Here is a 23,860-nt window from a genome sequence, read left to right as displayed (position 1 = left end):
TAAATTGCAAGCATAAAGTTTTTAGATTATGAAAACATCCAAATCAAGTCATCAACAGGCGATGCTTACTTCCTAAAAAACAGCAACCATTAACCCTCAGTTCCTCCGTCACAGGCACTAAGCAATGTCTGCTGGTCCCTCTCTTCTGTTCCATGTTTTGTTGCTTCCAGCGTCTGACAGAAGCTTCCTCTCTCAGCTTCTCTGGGGCTTTTTTCTGTGTCTACTCTTTGTCTTTTATCCTCTTGTGAAGGACTCCAGTAAGAGGTTTAAGACCCACTCTGGAGCACTCTTCAATAGAAATAACCTAATTAAAAGTTTCCGCCCACAATAGGTCTTTCCCCACAGGAATGGATTAAAAGAACGTGATGTTTTCTGGGGTACATGCGGCTTAAAATCAACACAGTCTTTTTAGTGTAGGTTTTATTTGTCTTTTTTTTTTTTTTACATGGGCAGGCACTGGGAGTCGAACCCGGGTCCTCGGGCATGGCAGGCGAGCACTCTTACCTGCTGAGTCACCGTGGCCCGTCTTATTTGTCTTTAAAGGGCATGCATATCTCACGACAAAACTGAAAACAGAAGTCCCCTTTTCAGGGGAATGTTCCTTGTAGTTTTATTATGTAAAACAGAAAAATGTTTACAATTTTATGTGTTACACAGACACTCTGTTGGATGTGTTCGTCAGAGGAAGAGAAATTCAGATCTCTGATCCAGTGGCTGTAAGGAATTGTCATGAGCAAACTGAGGCCAGGGGAGGTTATACAGCCAGGTAGAGCTGGAGCTAATCCTAGAATTCAGTGGCAAGATCCAGGATTCTTTCCGCAATACCATATTGTCTTTACAAGAAGATAAAATATATCCTAAAAGAAAAAAAATTACAGGTACTCTACTAATATTTTGTTTTGTTTAGATGAATAATGTGACAACTGACTTTTGTCTTGACATCATAAGGAAGTTTGAAGTTTCAGAAGAAAATAAGGCAAAAAATGTTCTTGGCATAGAAGGTAAGATAACCAGTGTTCTTTTCTTTTTTTTTTTAATTTATTGTGTTTATTGAACATACCAACATACAAACACAAACATTCTTATCATATGATTATTCCATTCTGTTTGTATAATCAGTAATTCACAATATCATCACATGGTTTTATACTGATCATCATGATCATTTCGTAGAACATTTGCATCAATTCAGAAAAAGAAATAAAAAGAAAACAAAAAAAAGTCCATACATACCATACCCCTTACCCCTCCCTTTCATTGATCACTAGCATTTCAATCTACTAAATTTATATCAACATTTGTTCCCCCTATTATTTATTTATTTTTAATCCATATGGATAACCAGTGTTCTTAATGTCTCATTTCTCAATTCAGTCTACCACGTTAAGTTCCAGCAGTTTTCTTAGGAAAAGAGATCAGGGAATATCTATAGAATTGCAGATAATTCTAATGAAACCACTCCTATTATTGTAAAGATGATGAGCATTTTAACTCCAATCAAGTCAGTTTGATGGTCATATGTAGAATGGGTGGTGTCTTAGTTTGCTAGGGCTGCTATAACAAACACTACAAAACTGATTGGCTTATTCAACAGAAATTGATTGTCTCACGGTTTTGGAGGCTTAAAATCAAGTATCAGGGTATTGTCAGGGCTTGCTTTTTCCCACAATCACAGTGTCTGGCAATCCTCCCTACATGGTGATTGCTCCCCTTGTGTCTCTTGCCCTGATTTCTGCTGACCTCCACTTCTACTGACTCCTGCATCTTGAATTTCCTTTGCATATAAAGATGCCAGTCATATGGATTAAGGCCCACCCTGATTCAACTTGGCTCACTTAGATAGGATCTTTCCTATTCACAAATGAGTCCACACCTTAACTAATAACATCTTCAAATGTCCTATTTATAAATGGGTTCATACTGCAAGACTGGGGCTAGGACCTGAGATGATTCAATCCCCAATTAATGCCAAGATAAATTTCAACTTTTCTCAAATGGCTGATTTTTGGGAATAGCATCAAGCTGATAATCTCATGAAGGGAAATTTGGTACTAAAATAAATAACCTGTGTAACTAGTGACTTGAAAGTAAAAACTTTTCTCTAAAATTGTTACAGCTGACTTGCTTTTCTAGTTTGTGTCATTGAAGAGGTTGTTAGCTCTAGAAAGCTCATTTATACAACAACCTGATTTTGTAGTTGAGGAAACTGTAAGTTCAAAGAAATTTAATTTGCCCACAGTCATATACTCAAAATCTATCTCCTAGGATCTTATACAATATAATATGGTATGAATATAGTTGAATGTATTTATAAGTTATATATACTTAAAATATGTAGGGAAATAAACTGCAGATTTCCATCCCAGACGGGGGGTCATCAGATAGAACAGATAATCTTAATGAAAGACTACTGAGGAACCCAGTTGTTCCAAAGAGCATCCAAAGCCATTGTTATCTTACCATTTTTAATTGTCAGATTCTTACTCTTCCCTTGCTCCCATTCTCAGAATGGTCAAGGAGGTTTTGATAGCATGTATTTACTTTCTGGCCTGGAGGGTAATTAAGTTGAACAAGAATGATTTAAAATCTCATATCATTCAAAACCATTTTATAAACAACCAGAAAAGAGAAAATGAGTTTGATACTTTTCTGTACTAAGAAATGAATCTTTTCCTTGGGGCGGGGGAGGCTTAAAACATGGCATTAGGCATGATTCTTAAATTATGCACAGAGGATGTTTATAGATTCAGTTTTAACACGCGATTCTCAAAGGCTTGAAACAACTTACCCTAATAATCACTCTGCTTAGGTACCATGCCCCATTTTACCTAGGCATTATGTTTTGAAAGATAGGAAGACTGAATTTTCTGCGTCATTATTTTTTAACAGTTTTATTCACACACCATGCAGTCCATCCTAAATGCACAATCAGTGCACTCTATGTGATATAATGACATAGATATGCATTCACTACTACAGTCAATATGAAAACATTCCCATTTCTTCTGGAAAAAAAATCCCATACCCCTCCCATATACCTCCCTCTTATTGACATCTTTGCATCATCTTTCAGCACTATTTCTATGCAAAATGTGCTGGCCATTAGCAGTGTCTTCCCAAACCAATTGCATAGTTAAATAATCACAGCCTGGATTTATGCTATGCCTAACTTTTGACCTGCTACCTCAACTATGGCACTGACAATCCTGTTTTTCAAATCTATGTGGTGATCCATAAGATGACTTGTTGATTAATGTATCACTTAGCATAAAAATGGTTTTAACTCTGTGGCATTTACTTCTGAGGTCACATTGCAAAATCATAGCTTGAGTTCTGCCTCTACTGCATGAGAATTTGCTGTGTGTCTGAGTACCTCCTTCCCTGGCCAATCCAAGTTCTTAAAAAGTCAGTTCATTTTTCTCTAGGCTATGTTTAAACTGTGGCTCCCCAAAGTAATAGTTCAGTTCTTTAGCGCTCTGTGCGTCTTGAAGCAAATTTCTCAATGCCCCAGTTTTCCCTGCAAAGGCTGTCTTAGAGTATACAGGGGAATCACTGCAAGCACACTTGACATATTTTGTCTCTATTTGATTCAATTAAGCTCATATCTTTGAAAGCGATAGTACTGACTATCTTCACTCTGTTTTCTCAAAGGCTTCACAAGCTTCATGCGCAGTCCTGCTTGTGACGTATTTAACCCATTGCACTATGAAGTGTGTCAAGATATGGACCAGCCCCTCTGCAACTACTACATCGCTTCCTCCCACAATACGTACCTGACTGGGGACCAGCTCCTCTCTCAGTCCAGAGTGGACATGTACGCGCGTGTGCTGCAGGAGGGCTGTCGCTGTGTGGAAGGTATGTATGTGTGCTTTGTCTGAGTGCCAGTGTGTGTCGGTGAACATGTCCTTTAATCTGTCAGTCAAGTCTAGTATAAATAAAGGAGACACAAAAACTTCATTCACAGCTATTGAGAACTATTTTCCTGCTTTTTGTTGAGTCATTCCTAATTTATACTCCTCGCTGGCACCTCCTCTATTGTTTAATCAGGAAGGAGAGAGAGGTGTATTAGCAGTTGGAAAGATACTTTTAGTTGCTGCAAGATTGTGATGAAAGTTAAAGTCTTCCTAGGAACTATTTTTAATTGAACAATGGCAAAAAATAGTTCAGGATGACTATTTGGCTTCTGCACACAGTATATTTTGTGGTGTATCATTCAGGCACTTGTTAACATGAGTGCCACTCAGTGGGACATAGACAGAAGTAAGACATGGTTTCTGTCCTCAACAAGTTCAAAGTCTAGTAGGAAGGGCAGCCATGAAAAGAACATAGTTCAGTACTGAAATTTCACCAGTCAAATCATATACAAGATATAGAAATCCTTGTATGGAGAATAAAGCAGGAGGTAAAATGTGCTGGGAAATCACCAGAAAGGCTGGGGTGGTAGCTTGGGGTCAATCATAGGGATTTTGAGTGCCATGGTAAGGAATTTCAGTTTTAGTCTTTGATAATGAGGAGTGTTTCAGTTTCTTCATTGCTGTAGAAAATCCCTTTCAGTGGGTTGACTTAAATAATGGGAATTTATTGGCTCACAGTTTTGAGTCTGGAGAAGTTGAAATCAAGGCATCATCCAGGTGATGCTTTCTTTCCAAAGACTGGCATTCTGGGGCTGGCTGTTGGTGACCCTCGGTTGTAAGCTTCTCTGTCATGTAGCAGTGCACATGGGGATCTCTCCCAGCCCCTCCATTCTCTTCTGTTGGTTTTCACCTTCTGGCTGCTCCCTCTGTGGCTTTCCCTCTCTCTGCTTGAATTTTATTCTGCTTACAAAGGGCTGTAGTGACAGGACTGACACCTATCCTGACTGACTTAGATCACACCTTCACTGAAGTAACCTCATCAGAAGGTTCTAGTTACAATGGGTTCCCACCCACAGGAATGGATTAAGTTTAAGAACATATTTTTGGGGGGTACATTACTACAAACCACCACAAGGAGCAAGTGAAGAGCTTAGTAACTATAGTGATAGATTCAGATTTGCAGTTTGGAAAGTTCACTTGGGCATCAAGTTCGGGATGCTGTACATTTAAGAGAACATGTTTATCAGTCAGTTGGATAATTGTATCTGCTCTCAATGAAGGAGTCCAGGCAAGATAAATATTCCACCGTTCTGAGCTTTGTCTACTATAGTTAAAGTCACAAGAGTATACAAGATCACTTAGAGAGATAAGTGGGGATGAGCAGAAGACTGAGAACTTAAGTGATCCAACACTTAGAGGGTAGGAGGAGAAAAGAGAACAAAGAAAAAGGTGAGCTATAGGAGCTATGGGATGAAAGAGTATAAGAAAGGAATGGTCACAAGTGTCATATGCAACACAGAAGTAAAGACTAAATGTCCAACCTGGTTGTTCTTGACAGCTGGAGGTTGTTGATGGCATGTGCTGTGTATTTCCAGTGCCTTGTTGGCAGAAAGCTGGGGACAGCTAATCTGCTGTAGGTTGGTGACTGGCTATTTTTCTACCCCTGAGGACGGAGTTACTAGAGAAGAACCACTTGATGACACAGGATGGGTGGCAGTTTTGAGACCTGGAAGAGGGAGAAAGGGGCGAATTGGGACAAGAGATTTTTGAAAGGTTCATTCCTGAGAGTCCCAGTCTCCTCAGGGAAGTAGGAGAACACATCATCTGAATGGGAAGTATGCGAAGGTAGGCTAGGGGGCTTAAGAAGATCAGCAAACTTGAAAAAGCAGTCAGGAAATGGAAAAGAAGTTGAGATGGTGGGGGCAGGCCTGGCTAATTTTAAGAACAGTCTGTAGTGATATAAATCTGCATGGTTAGGTCTCTATCCTCACCCTACCAAGAGTCTGGTGGTCTTGAAGAAATAGAAAAATGCAGGAAGTTGTCATCATAGGCACTCAAAACAGTAACAGGAAATTGTCACCATAAGGTGGAATTTTGAATATAGTTATAGGTGATGACAATACCCAGGTTCGTGTCATAGTGAGCATGATTGAAATAGAGTGAAAGAAAGGATTGTTGGCATTGAGGACATCAAAGCTAAGGGATTGAGTAGATTGCCCACATGGACATTAAACTCACAACGGATCTAGCAGGAGTTAGGTTGGCGATTAAAAGCTTTAAACCATATACTTAAGTACAAAAAGTATGTTATGGAAAAGGACTTAGAAGATGCCAGAAAGTTAGAGTTGAATAAAGTGAGTTTCAAAAGAGGGGCATTTTTTCATGAGTGTAGAAGAATGGTTTTTTAAAAATAGCAATAAGGGCCTAGGGAATGTCTCCTGCTTCTGTGGTTTTTGCAAGAGAGCATTTGGTGGAGAATGTAGTATGTCCTCAAGGTAAGCTGGTTGTTTAAAACATAATAAGGACATTGAGGGAGAATTCCAAAAGAGCGTCTGAAGATAAAAGGAGTTTGTGATGGAATGGGGATTCTGTGTAGCAGAGGGAAACTGCCCTTTGTTGGGGGTTATGCCATAGACGTCAGCAGTGGGGTAACAGGTTCTCCTAAGGGTGGTGAAGTAGCACAGGAAAATGATTAAAGCAGTTGGGTGATGAGATAAGACTAGAAAATGGATGGACCTTTTATCAGCTAGCATCTGTCTTGATGAACTTTCTACTACAAAAGGACAATAATGTTCTAGAAGTAAATTAACATATTTAAAAAATGGACAGGGATAAAAACTATGCAAACACAGTCATTAGAAATGCTACATTAGGCCTCTGGAAATTTTATGTTTTAAGATAATATTTTTGCAGTAGATGTAGAGAATGCATACTGACAATTATGACTGACAATTGCGTAGCTGTAAGCAAGTGAATTAATGAAAGTGCTTATAAAAATATTAACATAAAGAAAAAACTTTAAAGCAGCGAAAGGTCTGGAGGTGACATTCTGTTCCCAGCAGTTATTAAACCCTTTGTTCACTCAGCACTCAACAGGGTTTCCATGTCTGACATGCATAGAGAGGCCCCAAGCACAACCAGCTGTGCTGGTTTCATGCTGTTGGTTGCCTTTCATTTTAAGTGGTGATATTTTCTTGGAGGCCAAGTATGGGAAATAATTTTTAGTGACTCGAAAAGGGACAACCAACTCTAGACAGTTTTACCATTTTATTTTTTCTGTCTTCTGCACTTTTCTTTTGTTTTCAGGTCCTTTAGATAACCAGTCTTCCTTATTTTAGTTTTCTTGTTCAAAATCAGTGTTCTGTCCAAACCTAATCATGTTCCCATGACCAATTCCTGAAACTAAATCAAAACTTCTAACCCCCAGCTTCGTCTGGAGGTGTAAAGCAACCTATAAAGAGGTACAGATGATTTTTAGGCTTCGTTTCTCAGGGACTTGTAGTTTTAAAGTGGGAGCTTTTAGAAATTGTGTGAAACAGAAATTATGTGGGCCTTCTCTTTTACCTTTTCCTAGTCTGCCAGTTACCAGAGTAATAGAAAGAAGCTCCTCGATTTTCCATGTCTAAAAGGTTGCTTGTCTCAGCTTTGGTGTTTGAGATTATGCACAGGCACAGTGTAATTTTAAAGGATATGCAGTGTACCATGTGCTTCCAAGTATTTCCTGCACCAGCTTGTATCAGCAAATTCCTCCCCTATTATTTAGCTTGAAGTTGTTACTAGTAGAATAATCTATGAGAGGATATTGAAAGGTAAGCCACTATTTCTGGAAGGCTTTTATTGAGAAGGAAAATATTTATCTGGATGCCTTGGTCGGCTTTGTACTTGATCTCTTTCCTGTTGGAAATTGTAATTGTCACTTTGGCTTTGAATGAGCTTTGAATTTGGGAAGGAAAAGGGGAACTATCATGATTTCAGCCCTTTTGTGGGACAGAGTCATTATCTCATACGATTCTTAACACTGATGAGATAATCTCCATTTGAGAGGTAATAAGGTCGGACAGCCCTGGAAGTTCTTGAAGAAATGGAGACCTCAACCAAGGGCTGGTGTCATGAGTCACGGGAAAGGATCCAAGAACTAGTCAGTGGGTACAGCCAAATAGTTTAATAAGCCCGATGCTGGAGAACCGCAGGAGTTCTAGGCTGGATGCCCCAGAGCCCTGGGAAGTCCTCTGCTGGGTGCAGGAGTGCCCTGGGAGTTCTTGGAGAAGTTGAGACCTTGACCTAGGGCAGGCACCATGAAGGCTCTTGACTTAGCCACAGGAAAGAGCTTGAGGACTAGTCAGTGTGCACAGCCAAAGAATCCAAGGGACTGGTCAGTGTTCAGCCCAAAACTTTAATGTGTAATGAAAGTCCACACCCGAAGAGGGTGAGTTCTGGCATTCTCCAAAGGAGAAGCTCTTTGAGGTTGGGATTCCTGCGTTGTAAGGACTTGGAGGGACCCTTCCCCTTCTAGTTTTGCTAATAAGGGTTTGATGAGCTGAACTGTTTTTGGTTCTTTTCTGGCATTGACCTGAGTGAGTGTGTGAGGGTTAAGGGTTAGGTATGCATGTGCCAAAAGGAACTTCTTGTTAATAGGTCTTAGGGTCACTTCCCCCACCCTCCTTCCCTATCTAATCTGCCTCAGAAACATCAGCTTAAGGTTTGGTAAATGGCTCAAGTTCTCATGGCTAGGAAGCTTGGAAGCTGGAACTTGAACCAAGTTGGTTTAACTACCACCACTCCACTGTTCTCTAGGAAATTTGTGTGCTTTTTTGGAGGAGCAAGGATGGAATGACATGCCCAGCCCCAAGAGGAATCACACCAAGTCTGTCAAGTCATATAAGGAAGACTAGAGAACGTGAAGTGCACAGCTCAGAGCGGGAGACTCGTTATAAAAAGAGCAACTCCTTATCGTGTGTACACCCAGCCCTTAACCGTTTAACTGTTCCTGAAGATTCAGAACTTAATGACATGATCTTTTGTCATCTAACAATTTCTGTCAGCCTTATCACTTGGAGATCTTGGTTAATTTTGGAACTTGGGCACAAATACAGCAGTGGATACTTAGTGATACTTTATGTGCCATGAGTTGAGATGAAGTTGCTTTTAGTCTTGAACAGTTGCTGCTAAGATTGAAAGAACCTGATTTGTGAAATGTAGTAGGTCATGCATTGAAAATTTCAGGCCCCTCAGGTAATTTTCTGAAGTAGTTTTTGCCAAGTTTAGCAATTAGAGATGGAGATCAAGGACTCCATACAGTCTCTCCATGGTGTGGTGATCTGAAGCATCTCCACTTTCAGACTTCTATTTTGATAATGCTGTGTTTTCTCTCTCCATTAGTTCACCTGCAATAATGTACTCGGTCAGGACATATATGGTGTCTTGGGAGCACTAAGTCTTTTTGCCAAGATGGGTTTGTCAGTAAATCAAATTGTTAACATTTTTTCATGTCCCTTGATTTGCTTGATTTTTCAGCCTGAGTTGCCTAATAAATAGGGGTGTTCTGTCCAGGGGATTTTCACACTCATTATGGAACTGATGTCACATCACTATTATAATCAGTTTACAACTTTTAAACCTGGCAGTGCTGGCAGTGGGAATGTCTTTGGGTTCTGTTCTGAAAAACTGTCATGTTAGCTGCTCAGGCTTCAGAATCAACCAACTCTTTGTCAGAGTGCTTTTGGGGAAGTCTAATATGTGATGTGATGAAACACCGGGCCTTGGCTATTTTGTAGTTAGGGAGGATTGATTAGGGGGTTAGGGAATATTGGATAGGGGCTTGCCAACAGGGAGCGTTATTCCTGTTTGAATATGGCCATGCGTGCCACATGTTGGGACCTAGTGGTTGCTGTGAATGCTGTGATTCTCATTTAGAAGACAAGCAATGCGGGCAGACCAGGGAAGAAGGGATTGGGAGATCTACTGTCTCGGACTATGGGTGTTCAGCTTGTCTTATAAATATTTGCAAAAGAGCATCTTCTGTGCATGACTGATAAGGTTTTAAGAGCTATTTTTGTTGTAGACATCGATAATAAAGTCAGATATAATAGTGTCTTTTTTTTTAAAAAAAGTGTGACACTATAGAATAGTGTCCCAAAACATTTGATCTTCTCAAATGCATCTTAACTTTTAAACTTTGTTTCCAGTATTCCTATGGCATTAACTCTTTCTGTTTTTACCTTTTCTAATTTTTTTCCTCTGGGGATATTTGAACAGCCAATCTTTAGTTTATTAATATAGATATCATGTGGTTGTGGTGAACCTTTTGTAAGTTTTGGAAGGAAAATGGAGAAACACAAAGCACGCAAGTGGGAAATGTGCTACTAAGCAGCATTTACTCATTGAATACCTACTGTGCTGCTAATTTGGGATTATAATGCCATCTAAATACAGAAGAGGTGTGGTCCTGAACTTCAGCATCCTAAATAAAAGGCAGAGATTTCAACTGGTAATCAGCCAGCCAAATCCAGCCTGCAGAATTGTTTACATTTGGCCCATATGGTATTTAAAAAATGGATTCATTGCCAATATATAAAAATTGGAAAAATTCTCAGCAATGAAGCACAATTTTTTTTGGATTTTCTTATAATTGGCAACCAGAGTCCTCATTCCTACTTAGCAGCAACTGGTTGGCAGTGAAAGTGGTTATCACATTACCTGTTGGGTTGCTTCACTCATTTCTGGTAACTGGTAGATTCTTGTCAGTATTTGAGTTTATGACCCTGCCATCATGAAAGGAGCTATCATTCAGGCTAGCTAGGGTCTATGAGGGATCCTAACTTAGCCTTGATAGGGATTTAGATAAGCAAATTGAAAGGGGCCATTTCATTTGACCATAAATAAAAGTTGCCAAGGCCCAGAGGTGGGATTGCATGTGAGGAAACTTGCCTAACTGAAAGAAAAAGACTGTGGGTTTGGGTGTAGGAGAAAATAAGGTTGTCTTGTCAGGTAGGAACTAGCATATTAATTAAGACAACATTAGTTCCTATCACAATTAAACCTCAAAACCTCTGTGTCTTAGAATAATTGAAATTTATTTCTTACTTATGTGCAATCCAAAATGGGTGTTCCTGATGGGTGAACCTTTCAAGCAGTGATTTAAGGGTCTGGGCTCTTTCCATCTTGTGGCTTCGGCATATTACATCCAAAGTCACAGCCAAAGACCATGGATGTCTGTGTAAAGCAGGTTTTCATAGACCATACCTGGAAGTGGTGCTTATCATTTCCACCCACATTTTATTGACTACATCATGCTCCAAGGCAGGATGGGAAATGTGGTCCAGCTGTGTTCCCCGGTCAAGTAAGAAAACAGGCTTAATGAACGGCTAGCCAGTCTCTCACATAAGAGGCTGGGACATTTGCGTTAAGCAGTCAGGAGCTGCACTAAGATATTTATTAATATATTTAAGTTATATTTACCGAATACCTCGATGTGTTAGATTCTGTGCTATGCGCCAAGTAGACTTTTGAGCAAAGGAGTGATATAGTTACAGCTGTGTTTTGAGAAATTAGTCCGGTAGAAACATGTAAAACAAGAGAAAGCAAAAGCTAAGTCAAGGAGGGGCATGAGGAGCTTGTGGCTAGCCTCCAGATGGAAAGCAGTGAGATTGCTGGCCTGCGTGATAATACCTGACAGTATCAATAACAGAAGTTATTGTTCTAAGCAACTTTATATGCATTTAGTCGTAACTCAAGCTGATGATATATTATTATCATTATTCCTTTATGAATGGGGAAAGCTAGGCCTTAAATGATTGAATAAGTTGCCTGTGTTCACATAAATTTTGGCAGGTTCACATAAATTTTGGCAGGGCCTGAGAAGTTGAACTTGGGAAGTCAAGGTTCCTCCTTGTATGACTACTGTAGAATTAATAGAGCAGAAATAAATCTAACAGAAGCAAAATGAATTTAAGTGAACAAGAATGGAAAACTCTGTTATTAATTTGAGAGGGTCACTCCAGCTTAATAAAAGGCCTTAGTATCCTGAAAAGGATATTGGAGGAACAGCCTAAGAAACTTTACTACGTACTCAGCCATACTTTAAAGAGAGGTTTTGACACGTTAGGCTACCTGTGAATCTGACAGCCCTGTCCACTACGAGCACTCAAAAATAAATTACTTATATTCGGTTCTCTTACTCTAATAAATATGCCCAAACACCCATTTCTCTGCCTGACATCTTTGTCATGATTGTAGTGGGTATAATCTGCAATAATAAATTTCTAAAATATGTGTGTGTCATTTCCAGAAACATTAGTAAACCCCAGAGACTTTGAGTTGTTGACCTGCAGTTCTGTCTTTGGCAGTTGACTGTTGGGATGGCCCTGATGGAGAGCCTGTAGTACATCATGGTTATACCCTCACGTCAAAAATTCTCTTCAGAGATGTTGTGGAGACCATCAATAAGCATGCCTTCGTGAAGAATGAGTAAGTACAGCAACGTCTGGGGGCTGAGCTCTGTACCTAGCAGATGGGGCATGGCCCGATGTAACATGGCTGCAGAATCGCGTTTTCTTCCTTAGGGTCTACATTTCCCTCACTGGTACTGTATTTCCCTCCTTCCTTCCCAGCACAATGTCAAGAACAAATAATAATTGGTTCCATGTTTGTACTTTCTCATGCTCCATTTATTCTTATCCTTGCTCCCTGCCTACTTGAAAATGTACTTGCAGAGAGTGACTTGAAGTCTAGAATCAGTTATACACATAATAGTTGATTGCCATTACACTGCAATAGAGCAAAATAATAGTATCTAAGTTTCTACATATCCTGTATATCCTGAAGTGTCTGGCATCCTTACCTTACTTGACCTCTCCTTGGCCTTTGATAATGTTGACTGTTTTCCCCTCAATAATTGCTTTTCTTGGCTTCCCTCATAACATTCTCTCCTCCATTGCTGACACTGCATCTTACTCTCCTTATTTGGCCTGTGGTCTTTTATTCCATTTCCCTACCCCCTTAAGACCTATTGTTTCCTCAGGTGTTGCCCTTGGTTACTTTATTTTGGAAATTTGTCTAACTGTATGTATGCAACTTTTCCCTAAGCTCCAGGCCTATATAGAAATATTCTCTGTACAATTCATCTTCATACCTCACAAGTACATCAAATTCAGCTACCATCGTTCATTTATCCTTTCCACTGTAATTTAATGGCACCTACTCTAAGCCACACCATTGAAGATGTAGGAAACACAACATTGAACCAAAGACGAGGCTCCTGACGCATGGTTCTTACACACCAAAGTGAACACAACGTCTCATTCTGCCAAACCTCCTCCTGCTCTGTTCCCTTTTAGTGACGGTCAGTAGTGTTTACCAGTGGCTTCTGCAAGAAATTGGGAGCCATTCTAGATTCATCCAGTTCTTATCAGTCCTACTTCCTAAATATCTTTTCACTCCATGGCCTTCTCTTCATTTCTCCATTTCTTTGGTTCACCCTCTACACTGGTGCCATATTTTTCTTTCTAAAAATATAAGCATGCTCTTGTAATTCTTGTATTTAAGTCGTTCAGAGGCTCCTTGTAGTACACAGGCATGTCTTCCATGACTCTTCAGGGCCTGGCCTCTTTCTAATCTTCTAGTGTCATGTTCCATCATTGCTGCACGTGGACTCAGGCTTCTGCCTTCAATGACTATCTCCTGCCTTCCCCAGTGAGCCTGGCTCATTCACACCTCCCTGTCCTCACATATCCTGCTCTTTCTGTTTGGAAAATCCTTCCTCATTATCCTACCTGCCTAATTCCTGTTCATCCTACAGGACTCTGCTTAAGCATTATCCCTCTGGCGAACTTACTAATTAAATTCTATTTTTCTCTGTTCTTTGTGCCCCAGGCATATTTCTGTCTATCATATAGCAAGCACCATCTTACAAGTATGATTTTACTCATCTTTTTATAAGTCTTTAAGCCTCATTGAAATTCACTGATAATGTAGGACTAGGTTTTGTTCGTCTTATTCATTTTTTATTGCCTATCATGGTGCCTGCAATATATTAGGCACTCGAGAAATTATTTTTGAATTAAAAGAAGTGAATTAAAAAAATAATGGCATAATATTAATTTTATAGAAGTTAATAGCCTTTAAAAGTTTTAATATTTGGTATTTTCATATTTCAACCACAAAATTAAAATGCTGTTCTAATAAGAGCACAATGATTTAGTTTATGAAAGAATCCTAAGTACTAAATTTTGGGGTTTTCATCACCCAGTTTTCTACTAGTCTTAGCCAAGTTAATGAAGCTATCTAAGTTAATGAAGTCTTAGCCAAGTTAATGAATAATCTTGCCTTTATTTTGCAATCTTTGAAACAGAGTAATAGAAGATCTACAGCTGGGTACCTTGTAGGAGCCTCTGACGATCTCATGACTTACCCCAAAATCTGGATCGGAGAAAGGCATTTCAAATTAAAACAGTTAGTAAGCTTGTTCAGCATATTTTATAAGTCCAGTCTTCTTCTCTTCTTTCATAAACTTTAGTTGTATCATTACAACAAGGTGTATCAACGTTAAAACTATTGACATTTGGGGCCAGATGATTCTTTGTGTAGGGGACTGTCTTGTGCTGTAGGATAGTTAGCAGCTTCTTAGGGGTTTACCCTCTAGATGACGGTAGCACTCCCCGCCCACCTCCCGACTCCTGGTTGTAACAACCAAAAATGTCTCTGGATATTGCCAGATGTGCCCAGGGAGCAGGATGTGCAGTGAGCACTGCTTTGCAGTCTACTGTAAAGACACTGATAGGCTCTTATAATAAACTGATTGAGTGATAAATTACAAGTTCATTTTAAAACTCCCTGATGCAATTGCATAGACAAGTGAGGGTTGCTAGTTTTTGTTGTCGTTTCTCTAACTTCCTGACTTTTTAGTGTAAAACCTGTAAAAGGACATGAATAGCAGGTAGACTGTAGGCAGATAACCATACCAATTGTAGTTACAAAGATTCATCTCCAGTATTACCTTTGGCATCAAGTTTTACTAATAATGAGGATAGCCCATGTTGTGGAGATTTTGCTTGTCATAAAAGCCTAGAAATAGAATTCTTTCTCCACATGTATATATTTAGGCAATTAAATACTGGTATACTCTAGAAAAAATACATTGTCTATTACCTCTGAAGATGCATAATAGAAGGCTGAGGAAAAAAATCAATAAACCTGATTTGAAATAATTTCTATGAGGAAAAAAGAAAAGGAGTAAAGTCATATAAATCTTGTTCCCTTTCTGCTTTAGCTACCAACTTGTGATTTCACATTCTCAGTACAGAAACTTGACCGTAGTATAAAGTAAATGCTTGAAGTTTTTTTTTTTTTTTTTAAATGAAGACTAGTATATAATTCTATAAAAATAATTTTGAAGTGCCTGACATTAGGGCTATAAAACACAAAATTATATCATGTTATTTTATCCTCAATAATAATGTTCAAGCTGAGGCAGATTGTAATTTTTTTTTAGAGTAAATAACAGCATTTAATATTTAGTGGTCCTTAGATGTTTCCTGATGCTTGAATAAATAAAGGAAAAATTATATAAGTTTTCTTTCTTTAGTTTTAAAATCTCTCTTAAAATTTTCTTTTTTTTTTCTTTTAGAGGATACGTATTACACCCATCATTTTATCCTGATACAAAATTTTAGAATAAATCATCCCACATGGATTGGTATGCTGTTAAACCACTACATGTTGCACAATATATTTGCTCAGAGGAATTTTCTTTTTAAATGCATCTCATCTCTGATCTTTCTCATTTTAGAAACATTGCCACTCTCACAGATGCTGCCACTAGGGCTTCAAGAGCACGGTCGATACAGAATGATTTTTCTATGAAATGCCTGTACCTGACGCCTTTGGAATAAATTGCTGTTTTCTCAGGTTCCCAGTTATATTGTCCATTGAGAATCACTGCAGTGTCCAGCAGCAAAGAAAGATCGCTCAGTATCTGAAGGGAATATTCCAAGACAAGCTGGACCTGTCTTCTGTAGACACTGGAGAGTGCAAACAGCTTCCAAGTCCTCAAAGTTTGAAAGGCAAAATCCTAGTCAAGGTAATTACCTCAGTAAAAGCCATTATATATCAACTAAGCCTTCCCTCCCTTAGGGATTAAGAACTGGTTTATCGGAGAATAATAATTGGAATCAATACAGGAAGGGGAGTCTAGGTCTGTGTGTGTGTATATTCCAGTTTATTTACAGTCGTGCCTTCAGGAGGTCATTATGGACTGACCATGTGTTATGGGATATGCTTTTAATCAGAGAGAACATCAGTGCTGTAAGCCAAATGTTTAAGATTTTAGTCTGCAGTAGAACTGGGGAAAAGCATGTGTGTTTTGGGGATGGGGTCAGGGCAGGCAGTGGGGTAGAGGGGAGGAAAAGGCTACTTGTGTCCATATCTGAAAGTGTTTTCTTTCAGATTCTTCTCTCCCAGTTCAAGGTCCAACAACTGTCTGAATATATATAAATATATAAAAAAAAATGTTTTCACAGTTGGTCAGCTTTGTTTATGTATGTGAGAAGAGCTCGCTTCAGACAGGAACCTGGGATCAGACACACTGCCCCACAGGACTGCTGTGTATGTGAAGGAGCAGTTGGTGGACAGAATGACATTTCATAAACAGATCTTCAGGGGAGAAAAGTTAATACCTGGAATGAATATTATTCATATAAAAAATAGCCAGAAAGACAGTTCTTTGATTTTCAGATCGCCAACTGTGAATATACTTATTCCAGTTAATTTTGTATGTTTAGACTAAAACTGCCTTTGAAATGGTTCCATTGTTTTAAGACTGAACACCTGAGAAAGAGCAGTAAGGCATCAATGTTCAAACCAGGTCATATTTTATCTAAGAACATTGTGTACAAAAACCAAATCATTACATAGTGGGAGTTGGAAAGTATAATTTCACAGCAAGTCTTTGACTGATGCTTTAAGGGGTGTCAACAAGTGGGAAAGATGTAAAATATTCATCTTTGATATTGATCAAAACCTGTGTTTCTACCAGTTAGATGAGAATTGTAGACTTTGAACCCATTAAAAAAATGTTGTCAGCTCATTTGTATGTGTAAACATGGTTTGAATAGAAGCTCTGAATGGTACAAGAGATGAATAGAAGCTCTGAATGGTACAAGAGATAACATATGGTTTGTTTGCCTGAAGACTCACTAAAAGCAAACCCTTATGGTGAAAACTGGCTACTGAGTTAGGAAATCTGAATTTGAGTCTTATGGTCTTGTAAATGTCCCATGTTTACTAAATAGTCATTAGACTACAGTCAGAAGGCTAAAGAAAGAGTTAAGTCCATTTGATGAAAACCCTTCCCTTCTGGAGAATGGAACTTAGAGTAGGTATTCGACACGAGCTAATTGAATCCCCTTCTTCGTAACTGGACTTTGGAGTATCTGGCCCAGACTGTCCCACGGCTTATAGGCACCTAGATGAATCAAATCCAGAAGACCTGAGGTGTTCATTGAGAAGGGTGGCAGCATGTGGGCCGCTCGTGCTTCACGGGCATCTGAGATCCGTTTGCTGGTGGTAACTTTCTTTAGAATCTGAGATTTCCTGGATCTCATGGAGAAACATGTCCCATTTGAAACAAAAAAGGGAGTCACATACCTAAAGGAACTGATTTTCCCATGTTCTTTCAGCATTAGTGAGATCACTACCCCAAAGGCAGCATTTGAATGGTTACTTATCACTTTGGAGATTGACCAATTGTTTATTATAACAACTATAACTATAACACACACACACACACGAACAGCATGTAACCAAGTATATACAACATCTACATATATATAAATCTCCTGAAAAATAAACAAAAAGTTGCTCTTAAACAAAAATAAAAACCAATAGTAATTTTTCATGGACTCTTATTGCTGAAAGAAACCTTAGCTTTCTTATCCAAGATTCCTACCCTTCCAGATGGGGTCGCAGAATTATCACCACCCTCTGGGGCTGAGCAGCCCCTTATGAGAGGTAGACACGGCCCTGTCTCTAGCACTATTTCCATATACCGTTGGATTACTCCAACTCTAGAGTGTAACTCCTTCACGAGGTAGTGCGGAATTGAAAAGGAGCCTTGAAAGCACCTGAGCCATTTTTCTTTTACATCTGCCCTGGACCACAGTTAAATTCATGTGTCATGAGATCTTACCTAAGTTTATTCCGTAACCTTGCTTAGGAGTAACACCACTGATCGGGAGCATTAGGAAAGGCTGGACTGTAGAGTTGCTTTTCTTCCTATCTGCCTGGATAAAGTTTATTTCAAGAAGCCGGAATGTGGAAAAAGCTGGCAGAAAATATGGCCCTTACGATGCAGGATCTTTAAGTTTATTTTCAAAGGACTGGAATGAGGGCATCTTGTGAATGCTCTGAGAAAGCCGCTCTCTCTTTTTATTCGCTCACTCTCTACCACACTTAAGTGAAGGGAAAATGAAGCCTAGTGCCAACATCCTGCCACTCATCATGATTACACTTTCCTTTCTGTCCTGTGGCATCAGACAAATAATACAATATAGAGTGATAGGAATGTAAATAAGATGCTGCCTTTTTAATCTTGTAAACACCTCTCTGTCAACTAAAGAAAATGTTTGAGTATCCTAACCCCAAAAGGCCGGATACATAGTTTTTTTTTTTTATTATGTAACTGGTTTAATATCATTTGGCAATTTTCTTCCCTTCCTTGGTGATGTTGTTTCTTGTATTTTGTTAGCCTCTTCTGCTGAACAGTTGAAAAAGCATGCTGCTGCCCACTGAACTTGGTACAGGCCTACCTTCTGTCTGTCACTGTGCCCGGAGCAAAGGTGACAGACAGATGGTGGGTGAAAAAATGAAGAAGGTTGACATCTCAACATTTCTATGTTCCTGAATACACCTGGTCACCACTGAATTGATTTCTATTGCCACTATATTATCCTAGCTTCTCTACTAATATCTGTAAGAGAAAGAAAATCAACTCATTTTTAGTAGCTTTCTGTATCAATAAAACAAAAAATAACAGAAATAAGTGCCTCAATTCCAAGCTGCCTGGCTTGTTATTAACAATACACAGGAGAAAGTGAAATGTTTTTTGCCGTATTTACTTGGAATAATAAATTTCATATATACATGTGTATGCATTTCTTCCTGTGGAAAGGAAGAAATGTAGTTTCCACTTTGAAGGTAGCACCTACAAATAAGGAATGTAATATGTAGAAATAGGAATGCAAATAAGATGCTACCTTTTTAATCTTATAAACACTTCTCTGTTGATTAAAGAGAATGTTTGAGTATCCTAACCCTAAAATGCCGGACGCATAGTTTTTTTTTGTTTTTTTTTTTTTATGGTATCTTATTTAATAGTTTTGAAACTGGGTTAAGCATGTGAGGTCAAGAGCTTTGGATATGAGGGAAGATGCTGGAAGACCAGGAAGGCGATTTCTCTAAAAACTGGGCCACACTGGTAGTCCTGTGGAAGGAGGAAATGGGTGAGGGGTAGATACAGAGTAGAGTGTTGGGGGGCGGGCAGCGACAGTTTGGAGAGCAGGGAGTTCTAGAAGTCACTGGTGCCCACGTTTAGAGGCAATCAGTCTGGATAGTAATCTGGGATATACTTAGAAATTTATCATTATTTTTGACTGCCAAGCCCAAACCTCCTTCCATGTGTAGGAAATTTCCATCCCTAATGTTTAAAGAGTCCTTTTATATGAGCTGAAAATGTAAGCATTTGCTTTTGCATCATGCCTGAGAGCTAGGTAGGGTATGGGCATATGACACTCATCAAGTGAGTCTGCCCCAGACATTAAAGCAGAAATGGGTGAATAGGGATGAAGTTGAATCCATCTTAGTGATGGGTGGCAGACGTAGAAGCTATTTCCAGGGCCCAACCATGGGCAGCATTTCCTGCAGCAGCACCTGGTGTCCAGCATGTGGGTAATGGAGTTGCAAGCCATGCGGTCTGTACTTAGCAGTGGTGGAAATGGTGTCTTCAGTGGGTCAGTTCTGCACCATGGTTTTGGTCAGTGGTTGGATTAGTTATCTAAGGCTGTGAAACAAATCACCTCCAAATTTAGTGGCTTAAACCAACAAGCATTTATTATTTCACCTTTCTGTAGGTCAGGAATCTGGGTGTGGCTCAGCTGGGTCCTCTCTTCAGGACCTCAACAAGTTGTATTCAGGGTGTCCGGCAGGGCTGCAGTATCTCAGGCCTCCTCTGGGGGAGCATCCCTTCCAAGATCACTTTAGTGGTTAATGGCTGGTTTCAGTCCCTTACAGTCTGTTGCCCAGAGGCTTCTCTCAGCTCCTTGTGATGTTGACCTCATCATAGGGCAGCTTATAAAATCAGAGGGAAGGAGAGAGGATTGGAGAGAGGTGTGTAGGAGAGGGGAGGAAGCAAGAAAAATGCTCCTTTTTGTAACCTTATCTCAGAAGTAACATCCCATTACTTTTGCTGTTTTCTTTTTGTTAAAACCATTCCTACCAATACTAAAGAATACCTAGAGCATTTTAAAAGATTCTACAAAGGTTTCATTTGTTAGGGTAACTTTCTAGAAGCCTACAACCTCCAGGTGGGTCCCTGGACCAGATAAGTTCTTTAATGCAGAAGGCCCAGCCTTTCCAGAACTTCAACTAGTTCCATCCCCCTATCCAATATTATCGACAGCCCCTTCCAACTTGAAAAAGTTAGAATGAGCATAACCCAAATACCCCTAAAGAGTGGGAGAAAGATCAAAGGTGATTGTGGAGTTATACAGAGAAGGTAGGGTTTAATAAATAAGCGTGAGTGCTGAATCATTATATTATTTCTTTTAATCTACTAGTACCTTACAGCACCTAAAAATAAAAACCTAAAATGGTGGAATTGTAACCCATACCAAACTCTGAAATCTACTCTACAACTAATTGTTGTGATGTACTTTGAAATTTATTGCTTTTTTGTATATATGTTATTTTTCACACACCCACACACACAAAAGAGAGAGGGAGGAGTATAACAGAGAAGATAGGATTTAACAAATGAATGTGACTGCTGAATCATTATATTGATATTTCTTTTGGTCTCCAGTGTCTTGGAGCAGCTAGAATTAAAAATGAAGAATCGTGGAACTGTAGTCATACCAAACTTTAAAATGTATTCTATAACTACTTGTTAAAATGTACTTGAAAATGTATTTTTTTTTGTATATATGTTATATTTCACATTTAAAAATAGTAAAAAAAAAAAAAGTCAATCACTGGACTCAGCCCCAACTCAAGGGGAGAGAGGTTATGGAAGGGCCTGAGTACCAGGAGGTGGGGGTCATGGGGGCTATTTTAGAGGGTGTCCACCTCAATAGCCTTGGGCACTTATCCTCCGCCATCAACCCCACCTTCTAAGAGATACTTTGAGTGATTCAGCTTCCTAGTAAGATTCCTTTCTGCTGGCATATGAGAAGCTCCACTCATCTAGATGCTTGGCCCTGTCATTCCCCTGGGCTGTACCCCACTGCTGCTGCTTTTGATTTACTTTCACTTTTTCTCGCTGTAAGTTGGCAAAAAAAAAAAAAGAGAAAAAGGGAAAATAGTTATCACTCATACCACTGTTATCCAGAGGTAGTGACTCTTAATAATTGACCATATTTCTTTACAGACTTTTTACCTGTGTTTTTATTCATAATTGAGATCATATTGCATATATAATTCTATGACTTGATTTTCTTAACATTATACTGTAAGAATTTTTTTTCTCATTGTCAGAAAGCTCTTGATTTCTAAAGTGTGTTGGTGGGTGAGGTGAGAGGGGAATGGTGAAGGGGGGTGTCCAGCTGAGCAGGAGTCCTTTCCCATCGCGTGGGAGAGGAAGGACTGGTCACGTGCACAGGGAGCACCCTTAACCTGCTTAGGAGAATAAGCAGGGGGACGGGCTGTCACTAATTAATTGTATTTAATTGGAAGTAACATGACTACTGCCTTTTCTTGAAAGTCCCATCTCCTAATTCAAATTAAAATGCCAAACTACTCAGTCTGAATTAATGATTGCCCAAGGGACACCATGTTTTATTCGTATCTTTTCTACACCTCTCTCCTGTCTTTTCCTATCTGTCTCTAGTGCTCCCTTTAGTATTTCTTGCAGAGCTGGTCTCTTGGTCTCAAATTCTCTCAGTTATTTTTTGTCTGAAAATGTTTGAATTTCCCCCTCATTTTTGAAGGACAATTTTGATGGATATAGACTTCTTGGTTGGCAGTTTTTCTCTTTTAGTCTCTTACATATATCTTACCAGTGTCTTCCCGCCTTCATGGTTTCTGCTGAGAAATCTACGCATAGTCTCCTTGGGCTTCCCTTGTATGTGATGGATTGCTTTTCTCTTGTTGCTTTCAAGATTCTCTCTTTCTCTTTGATATCTGATATTCTGATTAGTAAGTGTCTCGGAGTATGTCTGTTTGGATCTATTCTGCTTGGGATATGCTGCACTTCTTGGATCTGTAATTTTAAGTCTTTCATAAGAGTTGGGGAATTTTCAGTGATAATTTCCTCCATTAGTTTTTCTCCTTCTTTTCCCTTCTATTTTTATCTTTTATACTCAGTGTTATGTTCATTTCAGGGTAAGAAGTTGCCTTATCACCTGGGGAATGATGCAGAGGAGGGGGATGTTTCCGATGAGGACAGCGCAGATGAAATCGAAGATGACTGCAAGTTTAAGCTCCATTATGTAAGTTACAGGCTTGGTTATATATGTATATATTTTTTTACCCTCAAAGCACTGCAGAAAGAATGGGGTTTCAGATTGCTGCTGTGCTGGAATCCTCGCAAATATGGCACTGTGGTGTGAAAAGGGTATTTATTGAAAATTATCTGCGCGCTGGTACACATTCATTCAAATATTTGTTGAATGAATGCGTGAAAGATCCTTGTGTCTTGAATAAGCATGAATGTTAGAAATTAAACCATCCAACCCCTACCTCTATGGACAAATCCCTCCTATTACAACTTGATTAAAATCAAATTGCAGGATGGGCCATGGTGGCTCAGCAGGCAGAGTTCTTGCCTGCCATGCTGGAAACCTGGATTCGATTCCCGGTGCCTGCCCATGCAAAAAAAAATCAAATTGCAATTGGAAATAATCATGGTCTTTGAAGAAAGACATGGAGTGCAGCACTGCCTCCCCTCCCTCTGCTGGCACCTCTACTGTGCTGCCTGTCAAGGTTGGCTGGCAGAACTCCAACTGCACATGGGCCTGTTTCTCTAGGATGCCTATCCCCTCCCTAGGAAAATGTACCCTGAACCAGAGGAGATTTCTGAACACCTTCCAGATGTAAAATTCTTGGCTAGATCTTTATTTACAATACCTTAAGTACAGTGGCATAGAGTAGATTGTTACCTGCTTGCTGTGTCAGACCTCCTTTCCTAGATCAAGGAGTCAACCTTTGCAAAACAGCTCTATTTAGCAAGGTGATCCAGGAAGAACCTAAACCGAGGGAAATGTGAGGCTTAAAGAGACACGCCACCCTCCCCCCCCACCCCCTGAAGCAGGAGTAGGACTTCTTGCCCACCACCATCTTCTGCAGCTCATGTGAATTCCAGACTCGTGTGACAACCTGCTGGTAGCACGCTCTTATGCTAGGATTGTGTTGCTGTTGTTGTTTTGTTTAGTAGGATTTAGAATTGAATTGTTACAGAAAAGTGCATCTTTTCAGGTATTCCTCTAGACCCTGGGACTGTTACTTTGCTGTCTAGCAACAGAGACAGTTTTTAGAAATGCTGCCAATCTACATCACTGACATGAATTCGATATTGTATTGTTTAAAAACAGACTGCTTTCTACAAGGTAATGCTTTCTACAGTGTCTTGCCTGCAGATGCCAGAGGGAAGTAGCATTAATTTCAAAAGGGGCAGGAAGTTAATGACAGCTGAAGTCTTAGTAAAGGCTTCTTTCTTGCCTTTATTGGTATTTTACAAGGGGGGAATTGGAAAAGATTCAGCTTAAAACAAGAAGGAAAAAACCACATCTGTATTAATCTCT

At 39.5% G+C, this 23,860-nt stretch overlaps 1 protein-coding gene across 1 annotated transcript in view; it reads left to right on the top strand.

Annotated features, from left to right (window-relative positions):
- PLCH1 (phospholipase C eta 1) overlaps positions 1-23,860 on the top strand; it is a 277,595-nt gene that overhangs the window by 208,339 nt on the left and 45,396 nt on the right. The window contains exons 7-11 of the mRNA XM_077160837.1: positions 908-1,001; positions 3,652-3,855; positions 12,200-12,320; positions 15,759-15,930; positions 22,442-22,549. Coding sequence (XP_077016952.1) covers positions 908-1,001; positions 3,652-3,855; positions 12,200-12,320; positions 15,759-15,930; positions 22,442-22,549 — 699 coding nt within the window. The remainder of the gene's footprint in view (positions 1-907; positions 1,002-3,651; positions 3,856-12,199; positions 12,321-15,758; positions 15,931-22,441; positions 22,550-23,860) is intronic.

The sequence above is a fragment of the Tamandua tetradactyla genome, chromosome 5 (genome assembly GCF_023851605.1).
Source record: "Tamandua tetradactyla isolate mTamTet1 chromosome 5, mTamTet1.pri, whole genome shotgun sequence".
NCBI lineage: Eukaryota > Metazoa > Chordata > Mammalia > Pilosa > Myrmecophagidae > Tamandua > Tamandua tetradactyla.
The sequence above is the reverse complement of the archived record's forward strand: the minus strand, read 5'-3'. Positions and strand labels throughout refer to the sequence as shown.